Source organism: Choloepus didactylus, chromosome 2 (assembly GCF_015220235.1).
Source record: "Choloepus didactylus isolate mChoDid1 chromosome 2, mChoDid1.pri, whole genome shotgun sequence".
NCBI classification, from domain to species: Eukaryota; Metazoa; Chordata; class Mammalia; order Pilosa; family Megalonychidae; genus Choloepus; species Choloepus didactylus.
The window spans coordinates 44588843-44605386 of NC_051308.1; the positions used below are offsets into that span (position 1 = coordinate 44588843).

The 16544-nt window shown below is 34.9% G+C and overlaps 1 protein-coding gene across 1 annotated transcript in view; it reads left to right on the forward strand.

Annotated features, from left to right (window-relative positions):
- USH2A (usherin) overlaps positions 1-16544 on the forward strand; it is an 891077-nt gene that overhangs the window by 676785 nt on the left and 197748 nt on the right. Inside the window, 2 exon segments of the mRNA XM_037823757.1 lie at positions 602-804; positions 4639-4751. Coding sequence (XP_037679685.1) covers positions 602-804; positions 4639-4751 — 316 coding nt within the window.

Below are 16544 nucleotides of genomic sequence, written 5' to 3' on the forward strand. Positions count from 1 at the left end.
TCTGACATGCTTGAATAATTGTGTAATTTAACGCTAAGCAAGATTTTTTCCTAATGTTAGATTTCATCATTACCTATGGTAATCAACATTCAAAATCATTTACATAATGACAATATTGCATTATTGCTTTATATTGCTTGAGTTACAAGCTAGTAACATCAAATGATTTTTCACGTTTCACCAGCCTCAATGCATTTGAGTTTTATTTTTTGCTTAAGAAGCAAATTTTCTTCCTTTCTCTCCCCACTCCCACCCCCCTTCCCAGGGAACTATGGAGTTAAGGAATGGAGAAGAGGCAAATAATAGATAGGAGTTAGTGGTGCAGATGGGTGAATAATTTATCATTAGATCCCACTGGTCACATAGTATTGAAGATTAACACTATGCTGGTGGTATAAAGCATTTTACCACCAATCTTTATAGTTTCTAACTGAGAGTATAATAAGCCAATTTACAGAGGACTACAGACTGTGATAACTTCATCAGAGGAAAGTAGACAAGCAGCAAACCCTTTGCTAAACCTAAATACTAATCTGCATTTAGTTGAACGAGTGCTTTTTCAGACAGCTGGAGTTTATTCAATTTCCTCCTTTATTTCTAGAGCCTCAGGGCATGCTTCCTCCAGAGGTTGTCATCATCAACAGTACAGCTGTATGTGTCATCTGGACATCTCCTTCAAACCCAAATGGTGTTGTCACCGAGTATTCTGTCTATGTAAATAATAAGCCCTACAAGACTGGAATGAATGTGCCTGGGTCGTTCATTCTGAGAGACCTGTCTTCCTTCACTATCTATGACATTCAGGTTAGAACATTGGTTTTTGATGGTTAAGTTTATGGGTATGCTAAGTAAAATATGCTGGGCTACCTCTCTAAGTGGAAACCTTCTGTATTGGTTTGGTTACAGATTATTATTTGGTTGGGAAGGGGAGAGGGAACAGGAAACTGATAGAGATTAAATCTGTTTGCTGTGGACAAACACATGTCTCTGAAGAGGAGATAATGAAAATATGGAAAAGGATGGTGATGAGGTAGTGATGATATTCTAACTGGCAAATTGAAGCAAATCACATATCTACAAAAAATCCTGCTAAGTTTGCTTTTCCTGATTCTTTGTAATAAAAAAATAGAGTCACCCTAGGAATAATCCTATTTTCTATTTCTATTCCTATTTCTATCCCTATTTCTGCTCTTTACTAATTTAATAACTTCAGGCAAGTTACATAACTCACTTGGTCTCAATTTTCACTTCTGTAAGGACAATGGGCTAGAAGACTTAAATGTTTTGTCCTCCTCTAACATTCTGTGATTATGAATGCAACAAGAAAACATAAATGAATATATGGAAGACATATATTAAGAGGTTTTCTCTGAGGATGAAAGGAATATATCCATTCATCATTCAACAAATGTTTAACGACCCGCACCAATGTGAAAGCATGTTGCATTTGAACTTTTTTAGCCCTTGGATTTCCTTGAGAATCTAAGCAAGTCAGAGCACCATGCCCTAAAAAAATATTTATGTTCTTATATGACAAAATTTAGCACACAATTTCAGAGAGTGCATTGACTACTTGAGGCCAAAGGCATGGACCTCTCCAGGGTCTATGGACCTTAAAAGTAGGAAAAAAACAGGCAATATAAGGGCGTATAAAAGAAGGAACTTATTCTCAAGGAATTGGACATCTTGTTAGAGTGCTAAGATATAAAGGATAACCTTTCACAAGGCCAAAGGTGCAAATGAGTGAAAAAAGAGTGTTTCAGAAGCTCAAAGTTTAGAGAAAGGTTATAGTGTAATAATTTTTGTTCAGCTATGCTACTTCTAAAATTCATAAAAGTTATAAAATAATTTTTGAGAAAATATTAAAGAACAGAAATATTTTTTGACCATGGAAAATTTTTACGGCTTTGTCCATTTAGCAGTGCTACCTCTTTCAGTTGCCTATCCCCTTCATTTCCCGATATGTGTGTGTTTTACCACTTACACTATTATCTGGCTACAACCAATGCATTAGTCTCCTCCACTGCTGCCCATAGACCTTGCTTCCTAAGAAAATCAAAAAGATATCTGATAAAAGAAGAGAAGTATATTCATTATTTTTCACCACACTCCATAATATCCATTACCCCACCCAAGTTACATTAGCATGGAGCATGTAGACTTAGGTTTATGTTCATGGTTCTTAAAGTAAGTCCATGTGTGCATATAGACAACAGATCAAATTATGAAGCAAAAAGCATACAAAATGATTGGAAGTATAGTTTTGTAAACAAGGTTAGCATAGGAGGGTGATGGAGGATTTGCTGTATCTCTTTGGGGGCCTCTTTTGGGGACCTTGTGGAGAAAGCAGACTGAGCCCTCAAAAGGCAGCTTAATCATTTGCTTTATCAGGATTCAAAATACAAACTAGGGGTGAGTTCCCAGGGGCTGGGCATGCATGTCCAGCTCCAGCTTTCTGACTGTGGGGCAAGAGTTGACATTCCAGCTTTCTGACTGTGGGGCAAGAGGTGACATTTAAAAGTGTTTCAAACATGTTCCCAGTGTGAAAGCCTTCATTCATACCTACTGGTTTGAGTCAGTGATAGCCTGAGGAGAGTACCTTTTGATCAGATTTGAGATGTAGAAACAGATGAGGAGACTGACCAAATTAGAATGCAATATTTGAATTTTGTCATCAGTGACAAAGATATTCCTGTTCTCGATAACTACGTTTTTGTGAACCCCATCATGGTCTGAGAATATTGCACTTAGAATAACTTGCATTTCTGGAAATTTGAGTATCAAATGTCAGTGCTTTTCATTATGAGGTCAAATATGATTTGGCTTCATTTAAAATACACATGTAATTGGGATGCTAAAGCTTTTGAATTAAGGCCCTCTATGCTAATTCCCTCTGTAAAATAGCTATTGATTTCAAAGCAGACCCATAGAAATACCCCACTATCTGTTTTTTGAACAAGCATTTGTATATATCCCTTTATAAAGGGACAAATAATTTTTAATTCAATTTTCTCTTTTTCATGTAAATAGGGTAAACCTTCATATTTGTTTTTCATTCATGTTATACAATACAGCTATAGCAATAAAAATTTTTCCCAAGGATGGAGACTTGGAATATTATTTTAGTATGAATGAGAAAAATATTGACTCATTTCTCTAAACTCAAAATAAATGCTTTCTAAAGAAATATTTGAACACGTGTAAGCAGTTTAGAACTTTAAGCTATTTAGGTGATAAGGTGATAGGTTATAATGTATATCTCAAATTAGATATCTCAGTCTTATCAATTTGATCATATTCCCTGATTTCTCTGAGCCTCACCTTGCAAACCTGTGAAACTGGAGTTACATGGACTCAATGTAAAAATTTGCAAAAGTAAATATTAGATACATAATAAATTCAGTAAAGTTGATTCTGAGTTATTTCATTATAATCATGTAGGCAAATATTTTCCAATATGAATAAAGTTTTATTGTCCTTAATTCTATTGCAACAAGCATATTTTATGTTCATCTGCATTTAAGTTATTTTGGATTTGATTAGACATATTTAGATTGGAGAATCTTGATAAAGTTTAAATATCTACTAAATAATACCTCAGAAAACTATATGGCATAAACAAAAGTCACAACTTAAACAGCATTATAAAAATATGCCTCACCTTCCATCAGGTGCAAACCATTCTATGAATAAAATGACATATCTACTAACTACCATGAGGATCACATTTGTCTTTCCTCGGTGCCAGTGGGAAATACAGAGAACGACTTCACTTAAAAGTTCAGTGTTAGTGTTTAAGATTCATTAGTATCTAACTGCCTTCCTTCATTTATTTATTATATGATGAAAGTAAATTAGCACTGGAAACGGTGCAGTTCCTTCCCGGGTTATTCTTTAATCAAGAGCAGAATGATGTAGCTTTGTGGATGGTCTACTAGCAATCTTTTGTACATTCATTTGTCTCTCCTCCCTCTTGCTGAATGTGTTACTTTTATGTGACTGATGTTTGATGAACCCCATTTCTAATATTTAGTTATCCCACCCTCCTTAGTTTTTTATTGAAATTGGTAGCAGAATTAAAGGGATGAAGGATGATTTTCTGCTATGATTAAGGTAAAAATACAATTGCAGCTGGAACAAATGGATATAAAATAGCTAGCAATGCTGGAAGGCTTCTCTAGGCCTCATTTTTCTTCCATTAGACATTAGCATTTAGGCTATTTGTTGTAAAGTGTCAAGACTTCCAGAAGATATCATCATTACACTACTTGGTTACAGATCTAGAGAGCAGTATGCAGTGATAACCTATTATGCTTGCAAACTGTCACCTCTGCATCTTCCATTCCTTGACTGTGCTCTGAGCAGATTAATGTGTCTGTCTGTTTCTGAATGGTTGGAACCAGAGACTAAACCTCATTTTAATTAGTAAATCAATTGTCCTGAGTCCAATTCTGCACTCTACTCTGAGCTTGTCCCACTGGAGTCAATTAACATCAAAAATGAATATTTATTAAACCCCAAGAGGCTATAGAGCACTGTAAGAGATTCATGTGAAATGAGGGTGGGTGGGATTCAGCCCATTGTCAGTCTGCATGTTGAAATGGTTGAATTTATTATTTTTTAAACTAATGTTTGCAGGTTGAAGTCTGCACAAAATATGCCTGTGTGAAAAGCAACAGAACCCAGTTCACCACTGCGGAAGATGCTCCAAGTGATATACCAACACCCACAATTCATGCCATCACTTCAAGGTATAAATTTTTTCAGTTATTCTGAAGAACTCTGATCATAAGCAATGAAAATAAAAATAAAAAATATCCTCTCAGTCATGGCAATCTCATTAAATAAGCTACTGTAAATAAGTGTGTAAATATGTTTTTGATATTATTTCATAGGTATTTATCTTCACTGGAGAGATTCCCCTAACATTTAAGCCTTGGTTTCCCTGATTGCCCAGTCCCACTTCCCATTACTTAGTGATCTATGCACAAATACTCAAATGCCATAAAGAGCTTCTGTATTTAAATGTCCTATAGTGAATCCTTTTGTGGGGCAAAGAATACAATTTTAATTAGAATGACTGCCTTCTAACTTATTCTCTTTGAAAAAAAAAAATAGATTTATGTATATCTGATTGTCCTAAAGCTAGAAATATGCATAAAATAAATAGATGAAACAATCTTTGAATAACCATTATCATTTTTATCAGAGTCTTGGCAGAATCCCTTTATTTTTCTGGATTCTTTTGTTACTGTGAAATGACCATGATTTGAAGTGAATTCCTTTACAATTCAAAACTAACAATAATAAGAAAAAAGACTTAACATCAAGTTTCCCAAACCAAAGTGAGACAGTAATTACCCATCCCTCTCCATCAAATTGGGGCTGGAGAGAGAAATCTGAGTGATTTTGCCCGAACTAAATGAGTCACCCTTTCTGCGCACACGTGCATGCCTCCCCCAGCCCTGCCCACACCCACAGTTACCAAATCAATCTGCTATAAAATATTTCAGTTCTGAAGAATTCCTCTGTGACATATGAAGTTTATAAGTATTTTAATCAATTCAAAATAAATCTACTGATTTGGAGGTCTAGACATAAAACTAATTAGAAAAACCGAAGTAACTGCATTCTTATCTGTTTGGGGCAAAAATCGTATCTTCTCTTCTGTAGTAGTCTTCTATGTAACACATGATAGATACCTAATTTTTGATGTTGTAATTAGTTGATAATCCCCTCAGCAGGTTTGTCCCCACCCATCCACAGAAGTGGGGAGGGAATTGTCAAGTTAAATGGATACCAGAGACTTTTGTTTATTTTTTCTTTCAGCAAACACATTTGTGGCAACAATAAAGTAGAAGGCAAAAGTGATACAAAGAAGTATAAAACATGTTTCCTAACTTTACAAAGCTCCAAGTCTACTGTGGGTGACGCTTCCCTAAACAAATAATTATAGAACAATGTGGAAAACACTACAATAGAAGTTTTATAACGTGCAACAGCATAAACAGAAAAATACCAAAATTTACCAAGATTATCAGGGAAGGCGTCATAGAGGATGTGAAATTTGAGTTCAGTCTTAAGGAACTCAAGGAAGAATTATAGTTGGGTGGGTGGATATTGTCACATTTTTTATCTGTTAGCAGACCCATGACTCAAGCCCAGGTGAATGGCATAAGGTATTCTGTTTTAGCTTACATATTTATATGCAGCTAAAAATAATCTGTAAGCTTTAAAAAAAATTGAACTATTGCCAGTGTCTGTCTCTAGGATGTTTTTGTTGTTGTTGTTTTTCCTTTTAAGAAGTCTGTTGCATTATAATAACAGAGGGAAAAAATGTTTCTCATCTCTGGTTTAAGATAGCTTATTCCCAAACATATTAAATTGATTGCAAATATATTTTAAAAGGTATTAAACAACAAGAGCAAGGAAAATGAGAGAAGAGACAACATCAGGAGAGAAATTTTAAATCAATTTTGGAAGCAGTATTTGGCAGTGAGAAGCACATGACAATATTGTGGAGAAATTTACAACCAAAGTGTTGGCATAGGGAGATAATGACATGAAACAAACTAATTTGCCCTGTGGAGTCCCTGAGAGGCTGAGAATTTAGAAGTTTTAAGGGTGATGAAGAGAAAGGAGATGGGGTAAATTGTATAGCTGAAATAGGGGATTAGCTGAAAATCTGAAAAAAAGCAGTTGGAAACTAAGGTCCCTTTCCTCTGCACTGGGTATCCAGGTGCCTTTCTTCCTCCACATGGCAAACTTCCTCCACCAGAAAATCAGTTTATTCTCTGGAGAAGCTGAACCAAAGGTGCATAGGGATTGGGGCTATTAGGCATAGTAGAGAGCTAGGGTAAGGGGTGATAATGTGAAAGACTGACCCCTGAATGGTGGAGCCCTTGGCTGCTTTCCCCAACTCTGCTCTCAAAAACAATTAGCCAGTCATAAATGCCTCCAGACAGGAAACTGGACACTCTTCTCTTCAAAAGTCTGAATGGCCCAAATAAAGTAACTGCAGAGACTGGCACTTAGGGATCCCCAAACAGGTAATACAGTTGCAACCTGTCACTCAGTAGAGAAGTTTACCAATCAGCAAACCTTATCTATTGTTCTGGTTTGCTAATGCTGCCGTTATGCAAAATACCTGAAATGGATTGGCTTTTATAAAGGGGACTTACTAAGTTACAAATTTACAGTTCAACAGCCATAAAAGTGTCCAAACCAAGGCATAAATATGAGTATACCTTCACTGCAGGAAAGCCATTGATGACCAGAAAACATCTGTCAGCTGAGAAGGCACATGGCTGGCATCTGCTTGCTTCCAGGTTGTGTTTCAAGATGGTGTTCTCCAAAATATCTAAGCATCAGCCCATGTCAGGGGTCCACAACTCCAAGCATCTCTGAGCTAAGCCAGCTAGTGTCTGGGCCTGTGCCAGCATTTTTAAAGAACTCCAGGAAACTAATCAAGACCCACACTGAATGGGTGGGGCCACCTCCATGGAAATATTCTAATCAACAGTTTCACCTACAGTTGGGTGAGTCACATCTCCATGGAAACAACCTAATCTCAATATCCCACAAGATTGGATTAAAGATAATGGCTTTTTGTGGGGGACATACTATATCTAAACTGGCACACCTATCTATAAAGCTTCTAATCAGCTTTTGTGTGTTTGTGAATCAATCTTAAAGATGAAAAGGAAACCAAAATAAACAAAATAAGAATTCAATAGAAACAGAGATAGTGCCACAGGAAGGAAAGACAACAACAACAAGAAAACTATAATAACCTCAGAGAGATAAGAGGAGATCCTCTATCTATTAATCAAAATCAGGATGCTTTGAAAAGAATAATAAAGAAAAACAGAGTTCATGGAAATTAAGAATGTGAAAGCTGAATTGAAATTTTCAAAGAAAATCTAAGGAAATGTCTGAAAGCACAATAAAAGATAAAAGTGTCAAAAAAGGAAAAAAAAAAAATCAAGCAAATTAGGAAAAAAAAAGTCCAGGCAGTCTAGTATTTGAATAACAGGAATTTCAGAAAGATAGCAGAGGAAAAGAGGAGAAACATGACTAGAAAATATCCCAGAATCAAAGGCACTGGTCTGCAGATTATAAGATCCCATAGAGTGAAATCCCAAAACATCCCAAAGTGATTTGGGCAGAGAATAAAAATGTATTTGCAGGGTCCCCTGGAGGAACTGGGGAAAAATGCAGAAATGTTAGGCTTCCCCACCTGGGTTGTTACTGATATTCTCACAAACATTGAAGACTACCAATTTAGTAGAATGAACTCTTAATCTTGGAGTTTGCCCTTATGAAGCTTGTTTTTGCAAAGGAGAGGCTAAGCCTACTTATAATTGTGCCTAAGAGTCACCCCCAGAGAACCTCTTTGTTGCTCAGATGTGGCCTCTCAGCCCACTCGGAAGGTAAACTCACTGGCCTCCCCCCTATGTGGGACATGACTTCCAGGGGTGTAAATCCCCCTGGCAAGGCGGGACATTACTCCCTGGGATGAGCCTGGACCCGGCATTGTGGGGTTGAGAAAATCTTCTTGACCAAAAGGGGGAAGAGAGATGAAATAAAATAGGGTTTCAGTGGCTGAGAGATTTCAAATGGGGTCAAGAAGTGACTCTGGAGGGTATTCTTATGTGCTGTATAGATAACCCTTTTAAGTTTTTAGGGTGTTGGAATGGCTAGAGGGAAATACCTGAAGCTGTCGAACTGCAACCCAGTGGGCTTGATTCTTGAAGACAATTGTACAGCTATACAGCTTACATGGTGTAACTGTGTGATTGTGAAAACATTGTGGCTCACACTCCCTTTAACCAGTGTATGGACAGATGAGTAGAAAAATGGAGACAAAAATCAAATGAAAAATAGAGTGGGAGGATGGGGGATGGGATGTTTTAGATATTCTTTTTTACTTTTATTTTTGTTTTTTTGAAGTAAGGAAAATGTTCAAAAAGTGATTCTGGTGATGAATGCACAACTATATGATGATACTGTGAATAATTGATTATGCCCTGTGGATGCTTATAGGCAATATGAATATATCTCAATAAAACCGTATTTTTAAAAAAAAGATCCCATAGATACCAGCACAATAACTGAAAACAAAACCACATAAAGGAATCTTATTAGGAAATTTCAGAATACCAGGATAAAAAGGCACATCCAGAAAAAAGGAAGAAAAGATAAGTCATATATATATATATATATATATATATATATATATATATATATATATATATATAGACACACACACACACACACATACACACACACACACACACAACCACACTACACTGGCAATTTGAATGTCATCAGACTTCTAAACAGCAACATTCATTGCTGAAAGATATTGGAGCAATGCCTTCAAAATTATGAATTAAAAAATCTTTCACTCTTAAAATTCCATACTCAGCCAAATATCAATTAAATATGGGATTAAAATAAAAGCAATTTAAGACACATAAGGAGAAAAATTCTAAAAACTGACAAGGATGTGAAGGGAACAGCCAAGTTTTACTAATAAATTAAACTTCTGAAAAGATTCTAGGTTTCCTGAATGTTTATCTTGTTAATTATTCTCCTACACTTTTAAAATTTGTTTTTAAATTTATATACAGTAAAATCCATTCTTTCTGCTGTACCATTCTTTGACTTTTGTCAAATGCAGAGTTCTGTAAACATCATCACAATCAAGATGTAAAACAGTTCCATTATGTGAAAATATTCCCTCATGCTATCTTTTGTAGCTAACCTCTCCATTTTCAAAAGCATGGCAGACACTACTCTGTTCTCCATCTCTATACCTTTTCCATATTGTCATATAAATAGAATCATACTTTATATAGCCATTTAAGTCTGGCTTCTTTCCTTTAGCATAATATATTTAAGATTCATCCATGTTATTATATGTGTCAGTAGTTTGTTACTTTTTGCTGCTGAGTGGTATTCCATTGAAAGAATGTATGGCAATTTGTATATGGTTTGGGTTGACTGCAATTATTGGTGACTATAAATAAAGTTGTTATAGACATTCAGGTACAGGTTTTTGTATGAACATAGGTTTTTATTTTACTTGAGTAAATTCCTAGGAGTGAAATTTGGGGGTCATATGGTGATATTATGTTTTAATTTATAAGAAACTGTGAATCTATTTTCTAAAGTGAATGCAACATCTTGCATTCCTACTGGCATCATACGAGAGTTCCAGTTATTCCCAATCTGCCAAAACTTGGTATTTAAGTCCCCTGCCCCTTTTTATGGCCATTTTAATAGGTATGTAGTGGTGTGTCTCATGGTTTTAATTTGCATTTCTCTAATGATATTGATCATCTTTGCATATCCTTATTTTCCATTTATTTATCACATTTGATGATGTGTCTGTTTAAATCTTTTCTCAATTTGTTAATTGAATTGTTTGTTTTCTTACTGTTGAGATTTGAGGGTTTTAAAAATATATTGTCTACAAGTCCATTACCAAATATGTGATTTACAAATATTTTCCTCCAATCTGTGGTTTGTCTCTTCATTCTTTTAGCTGTGTCTTTTGAAGAGGAAAAGTCTTAAATTCCAATAAAGTCCAATTTATCTTTTTTATTTTACGGTTCATACATTAGATATTGTATTTAAGAATTCTTGCCCAAACCAAGGTCATAAATATTTTCTATTTTCTCCTCTAGAAGTTTTATACTTTTAAATTTTTATACATTTAAAATTTTAAAGTTTTATTTAAAATTTAAGTCTGTGACTCATTTTGTGTGAATTGTTGTATAAACTCCAGCATGGCGCAATGTTAATTTTTTTGCATATGAATGTCCAATTGTTCCAGCATAACTTGTTGGAAAGACTAACCTTTCTCCATCAAATTGCTTTTAGACTACTGTCAAAAATCAATTAAATACATTGTGTGATTTAGTTTTGGACTTTCTATTTGTTCCTCTTGGACTTTCTATTTGTTCCGTTGATCTATGTGTATATCCATTTACTGATATCACACTTCCTTGATTACTATAACTTTACAGTAAGTTATGAAATCATGTACTGTGAGTCCTCTAACTTAGACATGTTTAAAAATTGTTTTGACTTTTCTCATTCCTTTATGGTACAATGTAAATGTTGGAATAAGTTTGCTCATATCTTAAAAAAAAACAAAAACAAGCAAACGAAACTATAGATGATTTTGACTGCATTATTTCTGTAGATCAATTGGGAAATAATTGAAATCTTAACAATAGCAACTCTTCCAATTCATGAACACCATATTTAGGTCATTTCCATGTATGTCATCAGTGCATTGTGTAATTCAGTATACAGATTCATACGTATTTCCTTAGATTTATAGCTAATTATTTCTTCTTGGGATGCTACTGTTTATTTCTTTATTTGAATTCCAATTGTTCATTACCAATGTATAGAAACACAATTGATTTTAGTTATATTCACCTTCTATCCAGAAGCTTTGCTTAACTCATTATTAGTTCTTGGAGCATTTTTGTAGATTCTTTTGGATTTTATACAAATAGAATCATAACATATGTAAGAGACAATTTTATTTCTTCCTTTCCAATGTGTATGCCTTTTACTTCTTTTTCCTGCCTTATTGCTTTAGCTAGTTCAATGAACTGAGTGGTGAAGTCAAAGATCCTTGACTTTTTCCCAGTCTTTTCCCAGCTTTCGGTCTTTTACCATTAAGTATGATGTTACCTGGATTTTTTTTTCTGAATGCACTTTATCATGTTGAAGGGGGACTTTCTAATTTTAGTTTACTGAGAGTTTTTATCACAAAGAGGTATTGAATTTTTTCAATTGCATTTTCGACATTTGTAATCTGTTAATATGGCTTATTACATTGATCAATTTTAAAAAATTGAAATAGTCTAATATTATGTTGATAAACCACACTTGGTCATGATGTATGGTCATTTTTATGTATTGCTGGTTGCAATTTGCTATCATGTTGAGGATATTATTGGACTGTAGTTTTCTTTTCTTGTAAGGTCTTTGCCTGGTGTTGGTATCAAGGTATTACTGCCTCATAAAATGATCTGGGAGGTGTTCCCTCCTCTATTATTTTCTGGAAGAGATTGTGTGAAAATGGTATTACTTATTTCTTAAATATTGATATAGCTCACCAGTGAAACATCTGGGACTGGAGTTTTCCTTGTTGAAAGGTTTTTATTCAGAATTCAGTTTCCTTAATAATATAAGATAATCCAGCCTATCGATTTCTTCTTGAGTGAGTTTGATATATCACGTCATTCAAAAACTTGGTTAATTTACCAAATTTGTAAAATTTATGACTGCAGAGTTGTTCGTAGTTTGTTTATAGAGTCTGAATTAAATTGCGTTTTTTTCATTTGGTAATATGTGACTTCTTTCTTTCTTGGTCAATCTGGCTAGAGTTTTATCAATTTTATGAATCTTTTCAAGACCTCCTTTTGAATTTATTGATTTTTTCTATTGTTTTTCTGTTTTCAGTTTCATTAATTTCTGCTTTTTATTTTTTTCTGCCTTCTTGCTTTGGGTTACCTTGGTCTTTTTTTTCTGTTTTCTGAAAGAGGAAGGCTTAGATTATTGATTTGAGACCTTTCTTCTTTTTGAATATAAGCATTTATTGCTATGAATTTTTCTCTGAATACTGCTTCTGGTAAATCTTACACATTTTGAAATGAAGCATTTTCATTTTTACTTACTTTGAAATACTTTTTAATTTTCTTTAGGGGTTCATCTTTGTCCCATGGATAATTTAGAAGTATATTGCTTAGTTTCCAAATATTTTCAGAATTTCCAGACATCTTTCTGATATGGATTTTATAGTTTCATTTGAGAACATACTTCATGTGACTTTTATTATTTTAAACTAGTTAAGTTTTCATGGCCAAGAAAATGGCTCACTGCAGTGAATGTTCCATGTGCACTTGAGAAGTATGTGTATTCTCCTGTTGTCAGAGAGAGTGTTCTATAAATGCCAATTAGTTCAAGTTGATTGATGGTTATGTTCAGGTCATCTATGTTGTTACCAATTTTTTACCTGCTTATTTGATCAATTACTGTGAGAGGAGTGCTGAAGTCTCCAAATATAATTGTGGATTTGTCTATTTCTCCAATAGACCTATCAGTTTTTGCTTTATTATTTTAATGCTATATTATTAGGTGCATACATGTTCAGGATGGTTATGTCTTCTTAGTAAATGGAACCTTTTATCATTATATAATATCCCTTTTCCTTCCTGATAATTTCCTTGTTCTGAAGTCTACTTGTCTGATATTAATATAACCATTCTAGCTCTTTTTAAATAGCATGGTTTTGAATGATTTTGGATTGTTTCCTGGACATTTTGGATATTAGTTGTGAGAATGTAAGTGTAGTCAGCATTATCCAAAAGTGGTTGCATTTTGTATTTTCTTCAGGAGGCAATCAACTGGATTGCCTAGATTGCAAATTCTGTCTTGCTTTATGTGATCAGTGGCTCAGTGTTAATTCATTTTTCTAAAGTTTTGCTATGTTGCTTTACATCTGTCACAAGTGTGCACTTCTCAATGGTTAATCTGGGAGTTGGGAAGTGGATTATATAATAGTTCAGATCTTAAAGTCTTTGTATACTGCTTGAATCCCAGTATACAAAGTGCAGTCCCCATGCTTGAAAAGCCAGAGTTGAATCCAGGACTTATGTTGGTTAATATATAGAATTAAAGGATTAAAGGACTAGTTCTCTTCTCTCTGCAATTTTCCCTCACACTTTGTGACTCCTCTGAACTTCCTTTATAGGATCTTGTATAGAAAGCTATAGTTTCTCTCAGAATTTCAGCCTTGTAGGCTGCCAGACAGTTCAGGTAATGGGCTGTCCTTGAGGAAATGAAGTGAGAGAAAATATAGAGAATATAGAGAAAAATACCATTCTTTAGCCACAGAGACCTGTTTTCCTGGTTCCTGTGGAGAGAAAGATTTTTTTTGGGGGGGGTTAGTTGCCCAGGTGGCCACAGCTGCCACGGTGCAGCCTAGGACTGAAATCACCCTAAGGGCATGGTCCAGAGGATAAAAAGATAAACCAGCACTTTCCTACTTCCCTAACCACCACACCACCCCCATACAAACACATACATACTCTGGATTGCAAGGCGTTTTTCCCTTCTGTACTCTGGCCAGAAAGAGTTCTTTCAGAGATTTTGCTTGCCCAGTGTACAGTTCCACACTGGAGCTGCCCTCGGATAAAAGCTGAGAAATAAAAGAGGAAAATGAGAACCTCATCGTGTAAGTTTTTCTTCAAGTTTTGACACCCCTCCTGATTTGCCAGCTATTGATAACTTTTGGGGGTCCTCAGGTAGTGATTTTTTGTAATTTGTCCAGAGATTTCAGTTGTAATCAGTGGGAGACATAGGCTATAATGGGCTTATTCCGTCTTGGCCAGCACAGGAAGTCCCCCTACACCATGTTTTTCTTTATGCCAATGCCTTTGGCAACTTTTTTTCTCTAGCTGGAGATCTAGCAAAACATTGATAGAAATCATTCACAGCCAAATTTTGGCATGTATATCTTGTCTGTCTTAAAATGATTCATGAAAGCAGAGTAACATTTTCCAAAGGCAAGACTCTAACGAGTAGGTATAGGCTGCCAAATCATTAATCAAAATTACACCAACACCAAAGCAGTTAGCCTCCTGTGTGCATGTTATTGTTTGTATAATTTCATTATACTTCTACCAATGTATACTTGTTAGTTATGTTTCTATTCTGGTTAAAAATTCCCTTTATGTTAGCAACATGTAAAATTAAATGTGAAATCCTTCCAGGAAAATGTCTGTAAACTGCATTTACATCTATAGCATTTAAAATAATTTGGTTTCTAATAAGGGATATATTTTTCAGATTCTTGGTTTTTGTTAAAATGTGGTAGTCAATAAAATTTAATCGCCTATATTTTAATTGCATATAAAAGTAGCATACAAGCCTATTTGATTATATGCTTGGAGAGTACCAACTCATCTTTGTCTTTGGTGTTAACTTATGTCTTCCTTTTGACTAAATTGTCTGCCATACGACTACTGATAAATGTGTCTTATATATAAACTGAAGATACTTACAGCGCACAAATGCAGAAAGATCAAATGGCCTCTTCTAGTTTTATAAACTGCTAATCCAGAAACAAACTCAGTTTCTACATTGCATTTTCCACACTTGTCATATTATCATCAGCTGCTTTTATATCCCCAAAGAATACTAACGACCAATCGATAGCCCAGACATGTCTGACCATGGCCTACATGTGCCCTGGGTAGTTCATTTATTTGCCTTGGTGGATTTGCTAGAGTGGAATTTAATCAATAGCTAATTCATTAATTCTGGTCCTTGAGAATGTAGAGACTGCGCTAGATGAAGATGACTGGGTGAGTCCTCTTTGATTGAAATATGACAAACGCTACAGCTGACAGCTTCACTGGGTACTGGGCTCTGGTGAATTTCACTTATTAACTCTCCATAAATGGGTAACCTAAGAAAAGAACAAAAACAAGGAAAAGATTTTATTACATCCTTGCTAGTATTCCAAAATGCAGGATTTCCAGGTGTGAGGCTCAAGGGAAAGTATAGAGAAAATGCAGTTCATATCGTTTATTGCCTTTGATTGGAACCATGGCAGTTTTTTTGAGTTCCAAATCAGATTGGGGCTGTATTATTGATGAGAAGTCTGAGGTGTAATGTCTTTGTAGCATTCACAAATAATTGTTTTAAAATTTGCCTTAAGGTACTGAGTGACATAAATGATATTTTTACACACCAACTTTTCAAAAGTCTTTATGACAGCACCTCGACTGGGTGTCTCTAAATGAAGGTTAAATAACTATCATCATTCATAAGTCCCTGTATATTTGAGAAGTATTTAGCTGGGCCTTGAGTATGGCACAAGAGGGAAAAGTATTCCCTTTTTGCCTCACCAAATTTAAGGTGAGACTGTAAGGCCCCAATTTTTTTTACTATAAAATTGGGTATGGGGAAATCTATTCTATCTTTGATTTTTCCTCCATGATTTTCAGTGACTGGTAGCTTGTGTTCTGAAATAATCATCTAAAAATTTTATTTAGAAAGTCATGTTTCAGTAACATTGTACTATGCTTCCATTAATTGTAACAAAGGCTATATACCAATGCTAAATGTTTATAAGAGGAGGGAATATATGGGAGAGGTATGGGATTCTTGGTGGTGGTGGTATTGTCTGACCCTTTTATTGTATTTTATTTCATTTTAATTTTTTCTTTTATTTTTTATTCTTATTTCAATTTTTTTTTTTTTTTTGAGTAATGAATGTGTTCAATGGCTGATTGTGGTGATGAATGCACAACTATATGATGTTACTGTGAACCATAAATTGTACACTGTGGATGACTGTATGGTATATGAATATATCTCAGTAAAATTGCAGGGGGAAAAAACAAACAGAGGGATACAGGGCTGGAGAAAATGTAGAGGGAGGGACGTACCTATTCACTGTTGGTGGGGAAGTAGAATGGTACAGCCCAGCTGGAGGGCAGTGTGGT